The sequence below is a fragment of the Nilaparvata lugens genome, chromosome 1 (assembly GCF_014356525.2).
Source record: "Nilaparvata lugens isolate BPH chromosome 1, ASM1435652v1, whole genome shotgun sequence".
Taxonomy (NCBI): Eukaryota; Metazoa; Arthropoda; class Insecta; order Hemiptera; family Delphacidae; genus Nilaparvata; species Nilaparvata lugens.
The window spans coordinates 48,465,634-48,490,789 of record NC_052504.1 but is presented as its reverse complement, the minus strand read 5'-3'; the positions used below and the strand labels follow the sequence as shown (position 1 = coordinate 48,490,789).

The 25,156-nt window shown below is 35.5% G+C and overlaps 1 protein-coding gene across 9 annotated transcripts in view; it reads left to right on the top strand.

Annotated features, from left to right (window-relative positions):
* Nucleotides 1-25,156, top strand: part of LOC111054079 (zinc finger protein rotund) — a 266,315-nt gene that overhangs the window by 222,771 nt on the left and 18,388 nt on the right. For 2 of the 9 annotated variants that reach the window (XM_039435486.1, XM_039435506.1), the window contains exon 7: nucleotides 3,866-3,871. The exons of the other annotated variants lie outside the window; for them this stretch is intronic. In XM_039435486.1, coding sequence (XP_039291420.1) covers nucleotides 3,866-3,871 — 6 coding nt within the window. The remainder of the gene's footprint in view (nucleotides 1-3,865; nucleotides 3,872-25,156) is intronic. 9 annotated transcript variants of the gene reach the window in all.

The following is a 25,156-nucleotide window of genomic DNA, read 5'->3' as shown; positions in this document are numbered from 1 at the left end:
TACACTATTACTAACAAATTTTTTGTTGTCTCAGTGAGGATGATCGAGTCGCGTGCTCAAACCGATCTTGTCTGTTTTTTTGTTGTCTCAACAAAATTTAATGATTGCTCCACACGCGCTTCCGCAATCTTTGATTTTCTTTTTCAACTGCAAGAAAGTTTTTGCGACTGTTTGTTATCTTTCTTGTGAACTAATTCCTAGTTTTTCTAAACAGTAGTTTCTATATACAGTGACTTTCAATAGCTTCTGATACTTCGGGATTTTTCTGTCCCGATGAAGATAGTATTTTTTGCTATTTTTAATAAAATATGTTCTGGCTGCACTGTGGTGATTGAAACTATCAGTAATTCTATCTATCAGTAAACGATCTATTAATTCAGTGCTGTTATTTGCTGTTAAACTATCATTTGAGGCTTTATTGTGTGGGATCTTGTCGACATGGGATCGAGTCTGGGACTTGTACATGGTTCATGAATTGAAAACTATGTTGATAATAATTAGCTTGACGTTTTAGGAGGGTTCTGAACTCACGTCTAGTCTCCTCCAAGGTACCTAGAATATATTCTTGGTATTCTAGGTACATTGGTCTTCTGTATTTTGTGAATCTCTTCCATACAGTATATCCAGGACTTGTTATCATAAACGTAGAATCTTCCATCTTCTTCACTATATTGTGCATTGGGTTCATATTCGTCATGTTATCCTGAGTTTAATCTCCGAAAGCATTGTTAATTCATTCAATGTACTAAGTAAGATTTTTGTTGTATTTTGAACCAAAGCTTCTAGACTATCCTCCACTTTTGATTACAACTATTCATATTTCCAGGAGATATACCTTCTATTTTATATCTTGACATTCCAAGATGATAATGAGGGAATAATATTATTTCTAATTTGTAATTATTTATTGAATGAGTAAATATGAGTTTCTTAATCTATTACCATTTCCAACAAGGTTTGAATATAATATTTTTGGAAAGGAGCGTGAATCTTAATCTCCAGGTGGAGGAGTTCTTAGAAGAAAAATGTGAGTTGATGAAACAATGATGATCTCACGAACAAAAAAGAGAATGTTCGTTGACATTTCTTCCTATTCATTCGTCTTGACGTACTCAGAATTTGTAGTTATGCATATGACTTGGAGATGTATGTTGGGGTGACTTGTACAACACAGCATAGGAGTGTCAACTATGACCCATATATGTATAATTCATTCAATAAAGTGGGGAGATTTTTCACTTTTGGGGTCTTCCCAATACTAAACAGATTTCTTCCAGTTTCAACTGAAAAAATATGAATATATCAGCTCCTACCTTCTTATCTTATTGGTTTGGGTTTTCCCATATAACGCCAATCGTATTTGAATCAAAATCGATCAATGACAATGACCTTTCAACAATCGATTGAGATCAATTCATGACCTTTCAACAGCTCTGATAATGATAACTAACATTCATTGATGAAGTTCATTGACTGACTGTATGACTGAGCTCAAACGAGGATCAAAAATCCATGAATCAGAGATATGGGTAAAAAGCTGCTTTCCAAACTCATCTGCTCTCCTTATTCTAATTTGAATCGCATATGGAGCCTCTGAAAGTAGCCTATCTGATTCTAATAAATTACTCTTAGTATAGTATTCAAATATGTTGCTTCTGAAGAGGATTAGATTCGAATTTGGTGCTCATCAAATCCAAACACAATAATTTTTCCATTTCTGCATGGAAAATAATTATGTATTTTTTAAATGAACAAACTCACTGTTTGGAGCTCCGTGAGCATATTCCGTAATAATTTTATGGGCACCATCGAGGTAATATTGAACTAATTGAACGGTAAGGCTGCCGCCAAATGGCCATGATAAATCAAGAAACCTAGTTTGATTCACTTTCTCTGCGTTCGACTCATAAAGTTAATGATAATTAGTATAGGTACACAGACATGGTGTCGGCTAATACCTTTCAATTCAGTATATCGCGGTTTGCAATGTAGTTAAGTGTCTAATTACTTAGATCTAAGATCATTAACGCCAATGCTAGCAGTTGCCAATGGGTATATGGATATGGCTGCTGTAAGTGTGAGACGAAATGGATATCATTCTCTCTTTTTATCGGCGTTTCACGAAAGAAGTCAAAGCTATGTGGTAAAAGCTTATTTATTTCTTAATAATCGCACGGCCTTCCATTTGCGTTCAGCACTCACATTCAAGACAGGCAGTCAGCGCTTGGAATGCTTAGGTGATCCAGCTTATCTTTTCAGGTAATTCCTGCTTCGAAGCATTGAGGCATAGTTGGAGCTGATGTCGGAAACTAAGACACTTGTTCAGCTGCAGGTGTCTCTGGAATCAAATGAACAGTTGCTTTTGCTGATTCCTTGTCGATTCTAATTCTCCTCGCATTTAAGTTCACTTGAAAATCATAGACGTCAGAAGGTGATCGTTCTAAAGAAAATAAACCGCCTAATCTTTGACTTTTATCGACTGCACACATCGCAACGCTGCAAAAGTCTCCGTCTGACACTTGACAGATGATTCTTTCAACTGTCCTGTAAGTGAATGCAAACTATCCTGAGACTGCGATGATATCAAAGATTGCATTTATGCAGGAGCTCGAGACAACTTTCAAAGGTTATCTGCACTTACTCCTAACTTGTGTTCAAAATGTTATGTATAATTTCAGTTCAAGTGTTTCAGAATTTATCCAGCAGCTAAATGCCTAGCATATCTTTCGACTTACTTGGAGACTGAAACAGTTAGGGATTAAGTAAATTCGTCTGGGTTTTTAGTTATAGATAGAGTATTTAACGTTCGCGAGTATATCCATTCTGCAGTTATTTTTTATGTTAAAATCATAATACAATCAATTAAATATCAGTTGACATTCTTTTCAAGCATCCATCTTAAACCGCTAGAAATAATCTGGATGAATGAACAAATGTCACAATGCTTTCTTCTTCAAGATAACTGACATAAAGAGATTCCATATTAATATTAGATAAAAATAATAAGAAATTGTCAAAAATCACAGATATATATGAAAACCTCATATGAATAGTTGAATATCCATGAATTTTTTTTCCAACAGGTATATAAAAAAGTCGTACAATATAATATGTCAGAAGACACTGTAAAATGAATATTGTATCTGTTTCCAAACCACAATCAATCTATCATGAGGTAATGATAGTATCCCATTTTACTATCGTAAATTGTGAAAACAGACTCTACTGTCTCTTCTGCCATAGTCATTTTACCTGGTGATGAGATGAGATGATGTCTTGTTCACAATGGTTTCAAATGGTAGCCAGAGCACTCCTCGTGGGTAATTAACAACTACGCACCTATATAATGTGAACCAAACTTCGTGTTGGGGAAAAAACATCAGGATTATATTAGCTGACCTTTCACGTGCTAATTGCAGAAAATATGGTCCACTGGATTTACAATATACTACTTGAAAAAAGACTGTGTTATTTTGGTGAATTTATTGGAGAGCTTTTCGTTAGATGGCCAACTGATAGCAGGTTCATTAGGACTTTGAAACTCGATAGGCAAATCAGTGATAAATTATCGCTTCTTGGAAACAGAAAAACTGCATTACTATTGAAATTCAACAGAGATTCCAGAGATATTCGAATGCCAGAGGTAACCTTGTTCTCGTTCGAGTATTGTGCTCATTACTTTTGTTCAAATTAGAAAAGTCTGTCAGTGTGCGTGTGAAAAAAATGTTGCTTTGAACAATTACACCGGTCAATTGGGTAATGTCATTGAAAATGTGACTTTTTTGTTTTTCCAACCTTTTTACTTGTTTCGACTCGCAACATTTTAATTAGCGTTGCTATTTTTCATGCGGTCCTTGTGTGACAGAAGCAGGTGAGTAGCGCAAAAACCATTCATAAAGTGTCAACCCGAACGCAACAGGGAACTGTTCTAGAGGGCAATGAAATAATAACCTCTGTACTTCTTCCACTTTGCTGTCAACCCTGATGCTGTTCATTATATCTGTGCATTCGTTCATGTTGGAGTCATTCAGCAGCATTTGCATGTGGCTTATTATGAATGTCATCCACATTATCCCTATCCTAAAAATCTCATTTCAAAAAATTATTTCTTGCTCAATATTGTAAATATCGTTGTCCTATGCAATCTTCTATTATTAGCTAATGATAATAATAATATGCAATCTTCTGAATACACTTAATGGAAGACAAATCTAACTGGATTCCAAATACAACTTGTTAATAATGTACCATGTAATAATCACAAGTTTCTATCGTATGAGTTGAGAAGAATTCAATTGAAATGTGAAGAACGGTAACTCTAAAAAAATATATAAACGTCGAAGAGAACTTGACTAATTGTTTGCGATATTTCAATGTTTCATTGAAATAATTTCAAAGCTTTGCTTTATTCTGGATCAATCTGATATAAATATTGGATGTTCATTCCAATTGAATCTAATCTCTGTATTTTTATAGTAAATAACTCACGTACTAATAATATAGTATTTTTAGAAAAAAAATATTATTCTTTAGACAAGATACTTGAAGGAAGCATCATTCTGAAGTCTCAACCCATGTTCACAATGTGTCATGATGGAAACTACTATTGCTCAATGTACATTCAAAATAATTCCTCTGATTTAATTTTTAATAGATTTGTAGAAAAAACCTTCATAAATAAAGCATTATGATCCAGCAACCACGTCCATGTTTGGTATCCAGGGTGAATGTTGAATCATTTGAATATTCATTCTCAATTTTAGATAATCAATCCAATATGATTTGTGTAATGATTGTTATTTTCAAATCAATAATTATTGTTTTATATTCATACTTCAAAGTGTCTGTCTGCTTTCTATTCAGATAAATGTGATTCCTTGCATATGTTGATGTGCATTTTCATGTGCGAACAATGCATGCTCCACAATCTGTACTGTAGGCCTATTTATCTTTTATTCTGCTATATTATTATGTGTTAATACTAGAGTTGAATCATGATCTTCAGAATGAGCACCACATTCTTATTATCATTGTACTTATCGGGCTGTATGGATGCACTCTGAACAAATTATTTTTTTAAATCCATTGTTATGATATTTTTTTGATAATTCTGAGTTTCAGCCTAATTAACTTCAGTTCAACTGAAACTAAAAAGACGATTTGTGGTAATTTGTGCTGATGACATCCGAATTAGTCCAAAACGTATTTGTGATAGAGATAATCGAAAATTGAGTGAGCTCCTCTTCTTCTAAATTTAATTATTTGTAGTCGATTTCAAAAAAGAAATTGGAGATGCTGACTTAAAATCATCATTATACATAATTCCAACTCTGAATATGCACTTCATGTAACGGTGATAGGACATAAATTTTTTCTTGTATTGATAATCAATAATAAAATCTTCCTACATTAGTAGCTTTTGTCATCAGTTGTCCATATAACATCTAATTACTGGTATGCATAAGCATAGTCTTCTATTCATAGAACCAAGTTATTATTGATCGTGTAGATATATATGTGCACAAATGAGCAGAAATAGTTGCAGCATTTTTGAAAGAAGGAAACAATCTCCTTGTAGAGTAAATTTAATTGTACATACAGTGCGTGATCAAATGGTTGCGCGCCTTGATTGATGTTTTCAGCCAATTACGGTCAAGTAGGTCTATACCTCATTATTATAGGGAGCTGATTGACACTCAATGCGCCATGAACTGTCGTGCGAGATAAGTTGCAATGCCTTTCGCCTACGAAATAGATTTTCCAGAGCTAAACAAGCTAAGAGATAGGTTACTAGAAAAAAGCTAAGAGATAGGTAGAAACAACTAGACTTACGGTTCAATAGAGTTATCTTTGTCAATAATTGATATTTGAGAGGAGGTAAAACTAGCTTTCGCCCAAATCTGGCTATTCCTCTTTCAATTTATGATACAGTGATTAAATAAAATCAAGTCATTTTTATTCAAGTCACTATTGCGTTAGTTTCAAGTCGCTCAAGTCCACGCTCAGCTTCAGGTTATTACTCATTATTTTATTTTACTAATATTATCAAGTGATTGGGATCATCAGCAATAGTAGAAAGAGACGTTGGCCTGAAACATCTTTGTGTCCTAAATTAAGACTAATATTGTCAAAACCTGTAATGTATTCTACCAACTAATTCTACAAAGACCTATTGGAATAGCTCATTGTATAGTGCAAGTAATTTGATAAAAATTAATTCATATGGTTATTGCATTTTTGTGACTATTATATGACATGATTATTACCATAAGGCAACATGATGTGGGATACATTCTATGAAATAAAATTCAAATCAGATCAAGTGATTTGTTTGAAGATGATGGTGTAACATGAAATCACTTTCCACTTTGTTTAATGACTGCATAAATATCAGCTCCTATCAAAGGCTCATCAGCCGCGGATTAAATTTCATAGTTGAACAGTTACGAGGAACGCGATAAAAAATATTGTTTACACATTGCTAAATGTGTAAACTGAAGGGTGAGTTGTACACTGTACAGTACACGGCGCGTACACACTGGAAAAGTTGAATGAAGTGAATAAGTTACGATGGCAAAAAACAAAAACGATAAAGAAAAAACGTCATCAGTGAGCGGAACATGTGCTTAAAATGATGCGTGGGGAATGGAGAGGGGGGTTACACCGCAAGCGATCGCAATGTTTACACACATTTTTTGTTTAATACAGTATTTGCAAGCACTGTAGGAGAGAACCGAGCGAGGAAAAAGTGCCGGGCGAGTGTGCACCAATGTAAAAAACAAAGGGAGTGGGGCTTGGGTGGTTGTGTGTTCGCGTACGAGAGCAAAGATTAGGAGAGCACCACACTTTTTCGTGGAGACGGACTCGCTTTTTATGAATCGCGTAGTAGAGTTTTTTAGTGGGAGGTCAGGGAGGCGATCCGAACTACAGCCTTGGTGAGGGATGGTGGAGTTTTTGTCTCCCTTCGTTTAAAAAATAAGGGAGAGGTAGGTGGAGACGCGTGCGTCTGCTGCTTTGAGTGTGTATGTGTTGAAGGCTAGGTGCGACAGAGACACCACATCTCCCCTCCGCTATGATAATACACTTGGACGCTCATTCTCCTTCTCACTCGTCGACTGTTTTCTTGTGGTGCCCCTCCTTGCCTTCTCTAGAACCTCCCCACTACCTACTTCTTCAACCCCCTCCCACTTCTCGGCTGTGAGCAGTGAGCGTCGACCGAGACACGCCAGGCCAGAACTCAGCCGTCAGCCGGCGTACAGTAGAGGCAGGTTTCCGTCTGCGGAGTGCTCATAGTATCGACACACGCCTACGATCGCATCGCACCGCGTATCATCATCGGGCTTCCAGTTCTCGTGTGTGTTTATGTTTGCTGCGATCATTTCATCTCGTCTACTGGACCCGGCTATCTAGCCAAAGTGTTCTGATCGGTCTGTGCGTTAACTCCGTATTTCGATCGGTAAATGATTGTTGAGTGATTAGATGGCTGTAAATTGTTCGTCACCAGCACCCATGTGCTGCACTTGGGACAGATGACAGTCTCAACACTCTACTACAATTTTGTGCTCAATATTATTTTTTATTTACATCCATTTTTCAACTTATATTTGACTCTATTATACTGAATACTTTTGCTCAATTTTTACCGTGGACTGTTTAGTAGTGTCCGAAATAGACCAGTGAGAGTGAAGGAATAAACAGAGTGAACATTGAGCTCGAGCATCTTTGCTCTTTTTTTCTTCAAATTTGCTGCTGCCAAAAATACACACACGCCAGTCGTTCGTCTCTGCTGGCGACCTTGGTTTTTAAGATAGCCGCCGCCGTCTCAAGATCGGCCCAAACTCAACAGCAACAGCAGAGCACGTGTGTGATTAGTGAGTGCGTCGCGTTGTCAGCACAGCTAACCTAACTTACGCCGCACGTGTCTCATTGTATTTATAATTATTGTATACGTTTGCACATGTCATGTTATCAGGCATTGTGATTCATAACTCTCTGGATGTTAGTTTTGGAAGAGTAGTTCCTCACATGACAACAATAATAATAAATTCGATTTGGTGAGATCTCAACAAGACATTGGACTTTTTGAATCGTAGGAAAGTGTTTCTGTAAAAGTAGTATATCTTCAGATGATGACACTAGTTTTGATTTGGTGACAATATATATTGGACGGACTACGTGTTTGATAGACTTCTAGCACTATCCAAAGGAACTTTGTGGAAGTTGTGAAGATTGTGGAGCATCCAAATGACACTACCCTCGACTTGGTGACAAGATTGGACTCAGTGAACCACACAAGTGTTTGACAAGTTACACTTGGAGCATTTTCGTGGAGCATTTTTCCCCGGCCGCCACCATTGACGTGCTACGGATCCGTCCCTTCAACAGCTTCACGCTGGAAGGAAGCAGTATCATCGAGTACCGGGCTCGGACCGGGCTCGAGTACCAGAACTCGCCGCTCGGCGGAACGACGATGGCCGAGTGCCACAACGGCCCGTCCGAGTACCACCATCCGCGGCCTCCTTCTGACGACATCAAGGCCTGCTACAGCAATCCGTCCACCCCACCCACGCCGCTGCACATGGGCATTCCACCTTCGCCGCCTCCCATGAAGGTACTCAAACACTATCAATTCATATTTCCAATCACTTTCTTGATAAATTGGAGGCTCAATTTTCATGATAAGATTCCCAAAGATATATCATTAATCTATTTTGCCAACTAAGAATTGAAGATGTTTTGGGCGATTGTCTGTTCAAACAGTCCTGAAAAGGATCCCAAAAATATTTATTTTTATGTGATCTCTGACCAGAAGTCTATGATTAATATTTAATACAATACAATATAAGGCGCATCAGAGTAATATTTCTTGACACGTCTGTCTCCAAACTGTCGAATAGTTTGAAAAAAGAGTGATGGCATGGAGGATTATTTATTATGAATTTTCAAGGTTCAGGTTTCCAAACAAATACGATTTTATGTTACAAACCCCAGAAATTGGAAGTAGTTTTGGCGATCGCATGTTTTTCTGTTCTAATTGTACAGGTAATAAGCAGTGTATTTGATATTATCAGAAAATTGATAAGTTTAAAATTGTGTTGGGCATTTTGAGATCGATGAAAATCTCATAGATCGAGGTCAATTAGTTCATAACTGGTTCATTAGTTCATTGGGAAGAGGATCAAAATCATTGATTGATCTCAATCTGTTTTTAGTAATCACAATAAGGGTACGGTATATTCATCTGTGCATCATCTACGTTATGGTAGGCTTAGCCTTCCTGAGAGTAGGAATATTATTTAAATGATCCTCAGTTAAGAAAGTACATAACTATAGTTATATCTGTATCTTCCCTAGGATAGAGGGCAGCTCACCCTCTATGTGGTAATCATAATTTATTCATGCTGATTGAAACAGTTTTTTGTGTACTTTAGATTCCCATTCCCAATAAAAAAATGAAAAGTAAGTTATTGAGTTGGGCAAGACTTCTCAAATTATATTACTGGTGTTTTCAAGTCATAAATATCTAAATTATAACTGAATATAATGAGATAGATTTCTCACTCTGCAACTTCCGAGTATTATTTAATTATTTAAGTTACAGAGCTACTTCCCAAATTTCATCCTTTCTTTCCATAGGTCTTCAGTCGAACCACTATTTCTTCGTATGGTTGTCAATGCTTGGGTGAAAAGTGAAATTATTATCTAGTAAATTATATCAGGAATGTGTGGTATGTATCTCCTCTCGTTTCTCGTCAGTACATTATCTTGAGGGGGGGGGAGTCCTAATTCTAATGCCCGTTTTTTGAGTCAACTGCAATTTTTATATTATTTTTACTGAGGTATTTTCTCATTTTCTTCCTTTTGTTAGGGAATTGAGTTTATTGGGTTGATTCTAATTTAAAAACTTGAAATTTTATAATTTCGATTAATTTGCTTAGTCATGGAATATGCTTTTTCAATAAATTATATTTAAACTGAATGCTCATATTTTTATTCAATTGGCTCTGGAAAAACTGTAGATTGAAGAGTGATGATATGATGGGGACGTGGAAATTACTGTCATTTTCAATATAAACATAGCAAGAATATAGGTCAAGTAGTAGTTGGAGAATGTCATAAACTCTGTTTAGATTCAGTAGCAAATGTCTTTTTTCTATCATAATTCATGAAACGTAATAGACAGAAATTCATCATAGCTCTTTCTCGTAAGTATGTCTGAGCGGATAGGAAAGATAACAAGACTGAATTATTATCAAAACAGGTCATTATTGAGTTGGCGTGTGTTTGTTGAGGTGTGACAATTGACAATGATTCAAGTGGGAGCCGATTCATAATTGGAGTTTTTGATTCGTTTTTTAAAATTACTAAATCCATAAATATTTGAATGAATTTGAACGTATTATTGATCCAATATTTTTAATCGAAATTGGATTTCAAACCTGTCATCCCTCATCAAAAATAAACCATATTTTAAAGATAAGAGAACAAAACTCCCATTAGAATAAGAGGTTTCGAGAGGAGAGGATGTCTAATGTATTATGGGCTATTAGATCAATTTTGTTATGGAATGTACCCTTTGTAAAAAGAATTGTTGTATACTGTAATCTATTTTCACACTATAGGGAGTATAATTTGATCCAGGGAGTAGATATTGTAGTTTATATTGGGTTATATTGATATTGAGTTCTTTTGAGAATGGTAAAAATCTAGTCAATTTGAAAAACATAGTAGGCCTAATGATTTCTGAAATCGGTCACTATATTGCAGTATCTTTGGGTTAATAGTTTTAAAATAGTTGGTTTAATATTTGGGATACAATAGTTGGGTTGATATTTGGATTACAATAGTCTGGTGTTTGAAAATAGATGTGCTATCTCTTTCTGATTGGTCAATGATTCACAATGGAATTATATCCAATCTCTATCACTAGGATGTGACAATATAGCTTTGAGTTATGAACTTTTATTCCACTAGTAAAATGATTGAGAATATAGACATTCCTACTCTCTTTCGATTGTCAATAATTACTTGATAGATGTCGCTGTCACCAATTTAAAAGAAAAATCGGCGAATAATTCCAAATTCCAGTGCATTTAATGATCAATTCACTTTTAAAAATCTCAAAGCTGCATTCACTCAAGACACTAGACTTGAGATTGGAGATAGAATTGTGATTGCGATAGGAGATGAAATTGTCTCAATATATTACCTATGTAACCATAATGTATACTAGTAGTTAGTATCAAATAAAAAAATAGTGTATTACTAATGAACCTTATTAAAATCAATACTGTGGAAGAAGAAGGAAACTCTGCACTTAATAACTCAATCTATAAAAATAAACTATGCAGAATAAGAAATAATTCCCGGGCTGACAAATAATTTTTGAATAGTAGCGCTCATCGAATTTCCATCTAGCTGTTTACCCTGTTGTCAATATTTACATTAGCAGACATCTTCAGGGTGATTAACTCACAGCATTTAATTTGGATTTTCGTTTAATAATAATAATAAATACTCAATGTTATTACTCATACATTGTTAGGTATGTTCTAAAAATTGAACCCAATGTTCTAGAGACAGGTCCTCCCACTTAATCTATTTTTGTTAGTTCTATGGATTATGGATTTCGTGTAATCATGTTGAAAACTCAATTGACTAATGATCGCCCGAGCGATGAACTGGTGTTCGAATATGACGATGTACTTTTGCATTGATTAGAGCCAGTTGGAGAGTGCCCATACCATCTATAGAAGGGCAATGTCAGTACAGCACGGGCAGCATTCAACGCGCTACCCTTGTTTCGGCGGGCTGGGGTGATTTAAAAAATAGGGGAGTACAAGATGAGAGAATGTCGACTATTATGGAACTTCCCCATCTTCCCCCACTTCCCCCTTCCGGACCACTGATACCCCGTCCGTCAGGTCCTTTGTGGTGGGGGGGGGGGAAAGGTCGGTTAGCTCTCTCCGGTTTACTTTACCCAAGTGTGTACTTGCTTGGTCTTTACGCTTTTTCCCCTTTTTCAAATGTTTCAGAGAGCTCCTGGCCGGTCGGCTTCGTACTGAGTTTCAAAACCTCTCTTTCTCTTCCAGAAACCTCTCTTCTACTTTCAAAATCCTCTCTTTTCGGTCTCTCACGCTCTTTTCCAGCGCCACTTCCTGTACATAGCCCCAGGTCCCGGGACGGACAGACCCTGCCTTAGCTGTTAATGAAAGCCTGTCTAGGATCCTTTTTGCCCGGCTGCTGATTCTAACTGATTCCACCAGAAAACCTTCACACCCCCTTACCCAACGAACACCATACGCTTGAAAAAGCTTTGTCGACCTTAAAAGTGTGTTGATCTGTGAAATTTTTGGATATTGCATGAGGTTGAGTGATTCGGGTGGATTGTATTTTCAGAATGTTCATAGTAGTTTCAGTATGTATATACAGTATTATTACAAAGTTTATGAGAAAGTTTTTGCCATCTCGTATTTCTTGATTTCAAGATTCTCAATAACTGAAACCATCAAATACTACTATAAAATACAAATCAATAGTTAATTTGCCAAAAATAACTATCTGAATTGAATAACGGCTTCCTGTGACTTGAATTCATTTTATTTGTTGATGACACAATCTTGCTTCAATGTTTCCAATATCTGGGCTAAGGGTGATTCATTAGATTATGGGAAATTAGTTTTATCAATTTTGACTCACAATAAACCCTGATATTTTTTTTTGTAAAAATACTTTTCTGTATGGTACCTAATTAACATTTTTGGGGAATTTTAAAATTTTCCAAATTCTATGAGGAAAACGATCGATCATCTTTGACTCTCTTCATGATTAATGAATTCAAATTCAGTTATGATTCAAGTCAAAGTGAGATTGTAATAATTGAAAATGTCTAATCAAATATTATGCTCAATTTCTTATCATACTACATAATGTATAAAGAATTTACTGATAAATTTGCTTGACGCTAGAGTTGGATTATTGAACTTCAATAGATCACATTGATTTGACTATAGAAATATGCATAATCACACAATGAATCTTAGCATAAAACTATCACAGTGGTCCACTAATCAGAAAGTATACTCATTGTACAATGATCATTATCCTTTTATGGTGTCCCTTTTAACAAATAACAAAATCCATTACTTCATTCCATTAGATCTCAAAAACGTTTTTTCAATTAGTAGTTTCGTATTTTTATTGGAAAATACTTGAGAAGCTCATTACCGGTATCATTGATGAAATCAAGTTTCTAATTTGGAATAGGATAAAGGATAAAGATCCGTTTTATACCTCCACTAACGTTTAAAAAAGCCTTTCAATCAATAGCATCAGGCTGGATGCCGATGAACTATTCCTCAATCAAACTTCTTTCCCGTGATGATTTGTTGTGCTGAGGTTGTTTTAAAATCTCAAAATCACTCCTCATTCAAATTAGATTGAACCGCTACAGTATCATCATTTGTAACTCTCAAAACTGAAATGATACTGGCTGTGTCATGTCATTATAACTCCTTCGAATCCTATATGAACTTGAATACTGTTTGTTTTTATTAGCTGGAAACAGTACATGGAATATTGGTTTGGCACAGTCTTCAGAAGTTGAGCACACCACTTCAATTTCATGAAGAAAATATCAAATTGGATTGGATTCTAGTTAGCTTGTTTCATCTTTGGTTTTTATGGCTATCCGGTTTCTATATATCTATACGTTCAGGCATTATCTACATATCTGTATAGTTATTGGCACCACAGTTCTACTCAAATCGTATTGCTCTGTCAGTTTGTCATAAACCTGAGTAGGCTACTACATAATGTTGAAGCTATAAAAACATTTGAATTTTACTGGTTAGTATGAATATATAATTCGGGATTTCAATGTCTTTCGAAGGTTTCCTTGGTTTTTGAGTCAAGTTTATGGACTTGACAATTTTATGAGAAAAATTGATTATTTGGAACATCATCAAGTCATTGAAATCCTTATGGTTTTCAGACAAATTTAAATTTGGCTCAAATTCTATTGAAATTCAAGTGAGGTTTTCTTTGAAGAAACCGTTTCTAGCAGTCTCTTTTGATCTACTTGATAAAAATATCCTTTTCCATCTTTCAATTGGATAATTTGAATAATCAACTTGATTGCTTTGCCTATTATCGTATCTCATCTCAATACTGATAGCATAAATTGTTCCGTCTATTCAAACATATCAAAGACCTATCTATAAAATGATAAAAGACCTAAATCAAATATAAAATGACCTATCAAATGATACTCATATTTGTATTTTTCTATGGTATCATTCAAACATTCATCCATCCATAATATTATTTATCTCTCGTAAGGATATCTTCTTCAGACAAAGAAATCTAAAATCAAAAATCATTTTTCTGCATCCTTTCAGTGAGTTCCTCTCACTTCTACTGCACTGCAATAAAAAAATATTAATTCATTCACAGGTGTTTCTTAGTTTCAATCTAGATCAAGTCAAGATTGATGATGAACTCCATATTGATTGATAAGAATTTACAATCTTCATAAACAGAAAATGTATGCTTTATTGTACCGGTATACTAATCATCCTCTGTTCTCTACAAAATATTTCTCCATTCACTCTCATCTCAAGATTTTCATTGATGCAAAACTCCTATTTCCAATTTCAACTCAAGTAATCCTCCAAAATCTAGTCTAGACCAAATCATGTTTAGACAATTAGAAGCACCTAATAACTCCAACTCAAAATACCAGTTTCTCGATGGCTTGATTTCGTGTAGGATCATACAGGCAATAATAGGTAGCCAGCATGTAGTTTTGAAATATGGAAAAGTGTTGTTTGACCTTGACTAATAACACACGGTCCGTCCTTTCGGCCGAAGCAGCAACGTTACCATCATCATCAGCAGCAGCAGCATCAGCAGTTCAGTTGGTGTATCAAGTGTCGATATATTCATATCGAGGGCAACGGGTGGACTGACGACTGGTCTCCAGTTGCAAGGTGGTCCTCCTCCTCTTTATCCATGCGATTCTCGTCTGAAATACAATCAGCGGCTCCCAGATCATTTTACTACTTCGAAAAAATACAACTTCCACCTGATACACATACATAATATCAAGTACGCGTCTCGTACTTGTTGCAATCAAGCTCTCCATCGACAGTATTTCCGAGATTGTCGTTGGCATTCGCTGTGAATTAATCATTGAAACGGTTCGCGTATTGAAAGTTGTTGACATAAATCTGCGTTAAATTAACCTGGTTGCACTGAGAAATACGCTTCCTATAAAATGTACCTGTCATTCATGGACTGTGTAGGCGTGTATGTCTTTGAGTTCATATTTTTAAGCCTTCAATTGGACATTCAAAGTAGATTGAAACCTTGTATCAAGTGTATCCTACAAATCAATATATTTTCTGCAGAATATACAATTCATTGCACAATTACGATGTGTTCTAACCTTATGTGTGGTTGATAGAAACAATAGAATAAAAAGTAGATAAATCTGTTTGAATCTACATAGAAATAATAGATGGGAATTTACTATTCTTATATTTAATCTATCAACCACGCATAAGATTAGAACAAATCGTCTTGATTCTGCAAGTAATCGTTTATTCTGTAGACAATATTTTGGTTTGTGAGATACATTTCATATGTTCTTCAAGTGAAATCCTCACATCATAATCTGTTCATTCTCTAGTTTCAAAGTCAAAAGCTCAACTCTCTAATAGGTCTATTCATTCAGTAATAATTTCCACAATAAAACTATCAAACTATTAACATTTATATTTCTTGATACTTGAATTTTCATATGAAAGCACACTACTTCAAGTCTTTCAAAAATAAATTTTTCAACCTTGTCAAGAACCAAACTGCATGTTGTCTCTTTTTCGAACAAAACTTTCGCTTTCAATTGAAAAGATGCCAACAAATTCATTCATTTTTCAATATTATGTATCAAGCTTGATGATAAACTCTGATCTTTTCTTTTATAGGCGGCTGAATACTAATAATTACTGAATGTTAAAAAAACTAAAATGAATTTTATAATTCGTTTTTGTGCTGAACCTATGAATTTATGCTTAACTCCTGTGAATATTTTTTGCTAATCCAATTCTTCATTCAGAAGTAGAATTAATTATCCAACTTTTTGAATGCACAGAAAATGATTCTCGTATATTATTTTGTTTGTTCTACCCAACAATCATAATCAATTTCACAGAGATACATCATGCCAAACCTACCCAAAAAATATAATTTTTCATAGTCACAGCACCAGTAATAATCTTGTAATCAACAACAATAACCAATGAAGAATAATAGTATATTGATCACGAGGTTCAATATTCTTATTAACTCGTCAATCACATATTCGCTGACCTTGAAAGATGTTCAAGCTATATGGTCGACAGGTATCATTACAACAGGCTACTCTAAAATAATACGGAGATGTAGATAACCAGGGTGAAGATGGATGTCGAAAAAATAGATTATTAGCAAATCGAGATTTTTTTGTGTATGGCCCGGTTGATGTGATGGTTTGTGGTTGGGGGGTTATTTGTGATGTAGCAATTTGATCACATCATATCGCGAGAGAGAAGAGACTCATGCCGCGTGGACAAGGTCATACGAAGCAGTGCGGTACTAACTGGGCCAGCCAAACATCTGATAACATCCATTGTAATCACTCAAATGCTTGCCGTTGCCGGCTGCTCTGCTCGGTACGATTTCAGCCTCAGCCAAGGTCACTGGCGGCATGGACGCTGGCTGCTCCCTAAAGACAGCGCGAATAGGAGTTTTCTAGTTTTTGGCGCGGTAATTTTTGTGATAAGTTTTCTATATTCATTTGTTTGCTCTCGCTTCTCCGTACATGTAAACGTGTAGTGAAAGGTTAGAAAATTATATGTTATTAGTTGAATTAGAATGACGGAATGAGTACCGAGAATCTGGACTTCCTATCAGTTCCATTTTCTATATTATACAATAAATTTATAAATAAACTCTTGGATGTTTCGTCCAACTTCCTGAGAAATTATATTATTATTAGTTCAATCTTATTATTAGTGGGAGATTGATTGATTCTCTATGTCCTGTGTTAGGTCTGATGAGAGAAGACTCATTGCACGAAAAATAAACATGAACAGGGCTTAGGTTTCAACTTCAAATACTTGAGTCATAGAATTCAAAGCAATCTAGAATTTTTTTTATTTGGGGCTCATTTTTGTTTATATTCTATAGATTGTTGATTCTATGCTTTCGTACAACAAACCAACTGTCTTTGGTTTTGATTTTTCTCTTTGGATTCCCAATCAAACAAAATTTATTCATCAGCAATACTCTAACCAAGAATAGTAAAATCTATAATAAACTTCATTACAACCCTATTGGAAAATTAGCTCATAGTGACTAGTTTGTCAGATATGGTGTTACCACTGAATATAGGCGAAGCATAGGGGAAAGAATACTAATACAGTAATACTATAGAAATACTTGATCTCTGATGTAAGACTACCATTGAACGTTTATGGAAGGAAAATGAATACTTTTGAAATTATCATGACAGCATTTATCTATTGAAAAGGTAGAATATGTGAGAGCACCAGGGAGACCTCATTATTGCTCTCATAACACACAAATTATATTCTATATAATAACAGAGAGTAGGGTTGTGTTTGCTCGTGTGTTCGTTTGTTCGCATCAAAACATGTCAATTTGTGGATTGCATACCGAAAAAACGGGAATGATTTAGATCTCCAAATTTTGAACATAGATTCTAAAAATATCAATCTCGTACACCTGGAAGTAATAATTTATATTCTTCAGTTAAAATGTACTATCAGACACGAATTCCCAGTGAAAGGAGTATTTTAGGTATTTTGTTTGGAATTGGGAAAACAAAAGGCTGCCTGATTCAAATTGAGGAGGATCCTAATCGAACTAAAATTCATTGATGTATTGGAAAAATCAATATGATTCTGTGTGGTTTTCAAGTATTATGTATTCTTCAGTTTTCTATACTATAATAAAGGAAAGAACTGGCTTATACACGTGAGGAATAGGGAATTTTGCTTGACGCATCATCACGTCTCAAATATACTCAACTGATTAATTTGAAATTTTGCATATAGATTCTTAATTAACCGAGGATGGTTATTTATGCCTATTTTCAGTACTTCAAGATTTCATTACGTCAAGTTTTCAATTTGTCATGCTTCCAGTTGTTGTATAGAAGCAGCTGAACATTTTTTAAAAAATAGTCACTAGATGATAGGTAGCCTATGATTGGGGATTCGAATAAAAATAACTGATTTTCTGTCGCATCAAAACGGCACCGATTTCTCAAACCGTTCAAAAGTTATTCTCATTCAAAGATACTAATGAATCATCCATCATCTTTACTACAATAATGGAAAGAGCTGGCTCATACACGTACGTGATGTAGGAAAATTATGTTTGACACATCATCACGTCTGAACTACTGGACTGATTGATTTGAAATTTTGCATAAAGATTCTTCATTAACCGAGGATGGTTATAGGCCTATTTTTAAATTTCGAAATTTTTATTATGTCAAGCTTTCATTTTGCAGTTTTAAAATAGACCCTTGCGAAGCACGGGTTACCTACTAGTTCAAAATAAAACAATTCAAGTATTGTTATTTTAAGGTTGATGTGATAGTTTGATGAATCTAATTTCTCCTCTATATTTTTTTATTATTCATCTATTAAGTCCAACATTTCAACTTTTTTTACTATTAATCAACAAATTCATCAAACATTCTTGAAATTCCGAACAAAGTCACCAAGTAATGATGCATGTGAAATTAAATCATGTATCTTGACATAAATGAGTTTGAATGAAATGAAATTGTCCCCATAACAGAGCAAGATCATCAACTTATTGACTGTTGGCAATTAAATTTGCATGGCTCAGAATTGTGCTGTCTCCAAGGCACTGTATCTGCAGACGGCGCATGCTTGTGCAACGCGTGCGTGAGTCGCCAGCCACTCCTACAACAAATGCAGACCCTCAATCGGCCCACTCAAATTTTAGACAAAGCGCCACCACACACAGACTCACTAGTGCAGACATCTCAACTCACAATAAATAATTATTCTCTCGTTCTTGTTCCACTGACCAGTCTCTGTTCAGCTCACTTCCATTTCAACACAACATTACTTCGTTGTTCATAGTACTAATGATATACGAGCAGTATTCAATAGTCAACTTTGATTCCATTTAAACATGAAAATGTTTAGTTCCCTTGATTTTGGTTGTGAGGTTTGAATGCTGTCTTAGGATATGAAAGAATCTTGAGGATTCAATTACTTTCAAAGAAATAGATCGTTGTAGAGAAAAAAAATGTGAGCGAGATTGAGTAACTGAGCAATACTGAGAGCCTTTAAAGTTATTTTGAATTGCAAATGAAAAATAACATATATAATTTGTATATATATCATAAGAATTGTCAATAAGAATAACAGAAAAAGAAAAAAGTAAGAGAGGAGTAAAGAAAAAATGATGGGAGATGTTGAAGTTTTAATGAGGAGAACAAGAAACAAGAAAAGGAGGGAGAGTGTTCTAAATTGTATCGTTATGAAGCTGAATGTAATGCATGTACTAATGTATATAATATCATGTAATGATACAGCATAATATGTATTTTTAATAAAAGACTTCCATAAAATGAATTACTTAAACCTCGCATTAACATCACCCTTCACATTATCATGTACAATCCAATTTCAAGAGATAAAAAGATGATAAAAGTTCAAAACATTATTGGAAAACGGACAGGGAAAATCAGGGCACATAGATTAGCAAACCAGAATATGGAACATAATATGGTTTCTATTAACTTGAAATACCAACTTCAATTTGCCAAAAATCATTCATCTACTAAATCGCATATCACCTTGAAACAAATCACAAACAATATTTCCAGGACCAGAATAACGGTTTAAACGATTCCATTCCGACGTAGATCGTTCCCGGGATTAAATGCCATCCACAACACGCGTATCTATCATAAAACAGGTTAACAAATGACTTGGCGGAGTAGCACTTTTCGTTCTTGACGAACTAATCGTTTCAACTACTGGTAGATGATTACAGTATATCCTGTGTAATAGTGGAAGATGGATCAAGAGGCGGTCGATAAGATCCAACAACTACGTGGGTATGCAATATCCATCCATCCGCACAAGCTCAGAATAGGTGCTTAGAGGATGAAGAAGGAGTAAATAAGTATGAAGCATGAGGAAGTGAAGTGGAGAAATAGGGGTTGTTGAAGGAGAAGGAGACAAGCAAGAAAGAAAAGAAATAGGAGGTGTAGAAAAAGAAGATAAAAAAGAAGCAGGGAAATAAGAAAAAGAAGAAAAAAAACAGAAGGAGGAGGAGGAAGTAGAGAGGAAAAATAGGTAAAGAAACAGAATGAGTTAAGGAAAAGACAAAAAAAGGTTAATGATTGTCGAGACGAAGATACAATGTGTGGGAAAGTAATTGAAGTGTTGGAACTTGAATTCGTTGCACATGTTCAAAAATCTATATACTCCACTTAATACGATCTGTGGAACAAGGCATATCGAAGAGTTTTTACTACGTTATATTTGAAGAGTTATATTTACTACGTTTGTCAGTAGGCCTACTACTGTATAGGCCCATATTTCCCTGATATAAATTACACGATTCTTCTCTATATAATTACAATTTACGGCAGAACACATATTATAGAAGAGTGTGAACTTTTATTTCTAGCAGCATTATAATGTATAATATGATTCACCTTGCAGCATATTATCTGCGGCCGTATACTTGAAACTTGATAGAGTTTGAACTCCAATTTCCAGCAGTAAATAAAGTGTTCGATACACGTATATAACTGGCAGATACGTTCAGAGTAATTACAAGCGCGAATGGGCCCTGTTATGCGAGGGGAGGATGCTGAAGATGCTGAAGGAGGATGTCTCAGCTATTATGATCTATCTTTGCACGGTGGCGGCGGCTTCACTTTCTAGTGAGAACTGTCAGCTTTCCTTACTTAAAGCATTAATGCTTCTCATTTATCCAATGCTGAAAGATGGAAGTGGATCTGACTTCCCGCGGCCGGTAGCCTCTCGCGATGACGGCTCTGCTTGATTGGCTGCCGACTCGCAACCAAACCAGACGCTTGGTAATTGACTGTTGCTGCTCTCATACCTACCAACAAACACTTGCGACCGTATTAAAACGTCGACGATAACAAGCGCAGAAAACCAGATCCTCAAGACTCCTGCACAACACGTCCAGAACTTCTTCTCTGGTTGTGGACGGCACCGCACGCCGCCCAGAAGTGATGTGTGATGATCTGGGGCGGAACAGGGCTGGGTGTTGGTGAGGGGGGCGCATTTCCGGGCCCCGGGTGACTTGCACCACCGGTTTCGCCACGGGTCAGGGAGCAGGCACCTTCGAATTTCACTTGAAACTCCGCGCCGCAATTGAGAATTGATCGATAATAATTACTGGTACACGCGCTGCGTACGTGTAATTATCGTCCTCATCTGAAACAAATTAGAGCAGGAGAGGCTCTTTGATCTGGATTACTTTGTGGAAGATGTAGTATTTTGAATTTCTATAAAAGTAATTATGAGGTTTAGGATTTCTGTAGGAGAAATTGTGTTCATTCAAAGGAGCATGATGGTGGAACCAGAATATGAAGCATGTTGTAACAACCGGTACATTTATATTTGATTAGTGACACAGGAATAAATCACTAGACCCCCAATTGAAACAGAGACTAAGGGCAGGTTTCAGAGCTCGGGATTTGGCTAGGTTCTAGACTTTGAACAGCTGGAGTCAGAAAATTGGCTCTCCGAAACGGGGCGTACTCGTAGTCATTGTCATAGTCACGTTTGAATTTAATTTCGAAAAAATAGAAAATTGAACACAAAATAAAATAGAAAGAAAATAGTGCAAAATTTCAGCTATTTTGAATTACTAAGGAATGTATAATATCGTCAAGGAAAAACGTTTTCAATTATATAAATGAGAAAATAAAAACTGTGAATACTGTGATAAAAAATGCGACTACGCCCCGTTTTGGATAGCTAATTTCCTGACTCCAGCAGTTTAAAGTCTAGAACTTGGCTAAATTCCGAACTCGGAAACCGGCCCTAGGAGTTCAGAATCAGTTCATTTGTAGAGGCACTTTACAATTTATTGAGCCTGATGAACTCAGTAGAGATTTTATGTGAATCCTTATTCAATTGATGGTAAAATTGAAAGAACGTATTTATATGAATTGCTCAAAATCTATGTGATAAATTGTAAGCTCTGAGCTCCCTCAAGCGAGTCTATTGCAAACGCTCATACACTGTTATGAGAGGATTTCTTTATCTTACTAATACACAATACAGGACAATCATGTGAAGTTGACTAATCATACAGAAACTTGACAATAATCTTTAAAGGGCAATATACCATAGATTTGGACAATATGTTAAACTAGGAACTCATCACTGAAATATGGAAACAGGGAAGTTGTCACTAGTGTATTATGAGAGGAGTGTAGTATCTTATGATTCAGAATTGAATAGTTGCTCAATCAGTTCATTTTTTCGAAAGTTTATTTGACAAGGACTGTCATATTCAGAATTCAGGTATTCCCGAAACTGATGTCTTCTGGCGGTGTCCTTCAACTTTGTGGCATTTATGATATAACCAATCTTATTAGATTGACATCGCAGGTTTTCCCAAAATTGTTATATCAGCATATTAATGTACTCTGAATCGATAGTACTATTGGGACTATTATCTTATGACCTGTTGCACTCCAACTTGATACACATTTTTGCCCTCTTTCTAAGAGGAAAAGTTATGCTCTCATTGCTTGCTGAATCATAATTTGGAGGGACTTTTTATCAATTTGAACATTGTAAATTAATGACTTTCCTAGTTTTTCCACTATGGATACTATTACATTCCTCAACTGACACACTATATTAATGAATCATGAATCATCAGTTATTATATTAATAGTGAATCTCATTGAAGCTGTGTAATTGTAATCTCATGTTTCGTTCCTCAATCATAACTAGGAATTTCCCGTATACTGCTTAATTTATTGTTTTAGTCAATAATTATGAGATTAATAATAATTCAATCAATAATCAATCTTATTTTCCCTAATTTATTTTTTCTATAATATTGTGATTGTCATAGTATGTTTTTCCTAAATTTTTCCGCATCAGTTTTTTTTTCTAAATAACATAATACTGTATTAATAGAAAATGTTGTAGTGGATTGATACTCTAATACAACAAGTACTCTTGTACTTGATGTCTTATGACCCTTACATTCCACTTTCGTGGAGGTAGAGAATCTCATTAATATCATTCACAGTTCAAAATGATACATCACAGTATTGAACAGTATTGAGCGGGCATTTTTAGTGTGGGTTTTTCAAGGATCGTTTGACCGTTTTTAGAGGCCAGATAGATAAGACAGCGCGAAACATGGGCCAATCACCATCTCAACGCTCGTCAGTAATATTGATAATAACCACATAACCTTTCAACCTTTCCTTTAAAATTATTAATAAATTGTTTTTATTGCGTGTACAATGTTTCTTATCTATAAAACAATTGAACTGTAAAGTCGTGCAATGTCTTTACAATTTGATCTGTCTACAATAAATTAATGAAGCGTATTTTGACCTATACTATTGAATTGCCCCAATATTAAATGTTCTATTGAGTTCAGAAGCTTCCAAATCATAAATATTTTCTGAGTACTGTACTTTTTGATGAATTCTTAGTACTTTACTGTATCTGTATTGCAAAATATTGTTTCAGTACTTCCTTTAAGCTAGAAAACGGAGTGATTTTCCACATTCTTTATACAGATCCGACCCAACTGGATCACTGCTGCATGGAGGAGTATGACCCTTACATCAGTTATGAATTCTATCATTGCAAGAAACTTGCTCATCGATAAATGTTAGTAATCCAACATTGTTAACATATCAACTGTCGGCTTCTAAAGTATGATATATCACAAAATGTTATTCCGGATTCACTAAATGTTTATACATTATGTTATTCAAATTTAAAATCAACCAGCAACTATGATTTGGAAATGTATTGTCATATTATCTACATGTAGTAAACTCGCCTACTCCTACTGTTTCCTAGTAGTTTATTCTATGATCTTACTAGAAAAACATGTCTATTCTCTACAACTATCGTACATCATTACCATTATCATGCTAGCATTGTGGTTGTATCAATATATCACCAGCTACATAGCACTAGGTACTACTAATGCACTAGTGTATTTCACTCTACTCATTTGGAATTATGATTCCTACTCCTATTTCATTGTGGAATGTTCGTCGGCGTGGAACAATACGCTCGACTTGCGAGTGTTTTCATAATCGCTCAAGAAACATAACGACCTGAAGAATGCTGGCGTTTAGAATGCACAATGTAAACAAACGCTTGATTACACACACTCCAACACGTAACTTACGCGAACGCGCGCACGCGCACTGCTTACGATTTTTTGCACGTTTGGCGTGCGGCGCGGGACTTTACGGTGGCCATTCACAAATGCGAAGTCATCTTGACCTTGCTCAAAGAACAATATCTCGGCTCGAATTATATAATAGCAGGAAGTTTATTTGCAGTGATGACGTCACGCTATGATTGTTCCCAGAGATTTTCGTGAAAAAGAATTACGCTATTCATCGGCAATTAAATCGACGCCGTGGCCTTACGTCGGTCCAAGGTGAAGGAGGCTCACCAGTACTCACCTACTCTGTCTGACTGCCAGCAATTAATCATCACTCTCTTTGTCCGATGATGGACCAGCTGACTAACGCACTCACGTAGGATAGTTGGCCAGTTGTGGTTGGGATGCTTTCACATGATATTCATTTTCTATTAATTTCTAATCCAAGAAATTAAGTTCATTGAAGTATTCAGGACAGTACTAGTAGTAACTAGTATGATATATATTAATTTGAGTTCCTTAGCTGATAGGTTTTTGAAGACTATGGAACGAAATTTGGTCTACTATGGCGTGAAAAATGTCTTCAAATTGATTCATCAATTACTACCAGGGAATGGAAAGTAAAATTGAAGGAATAATTGAGCTGGAATTAAAGTTGAATAGGATATGTCAGTGT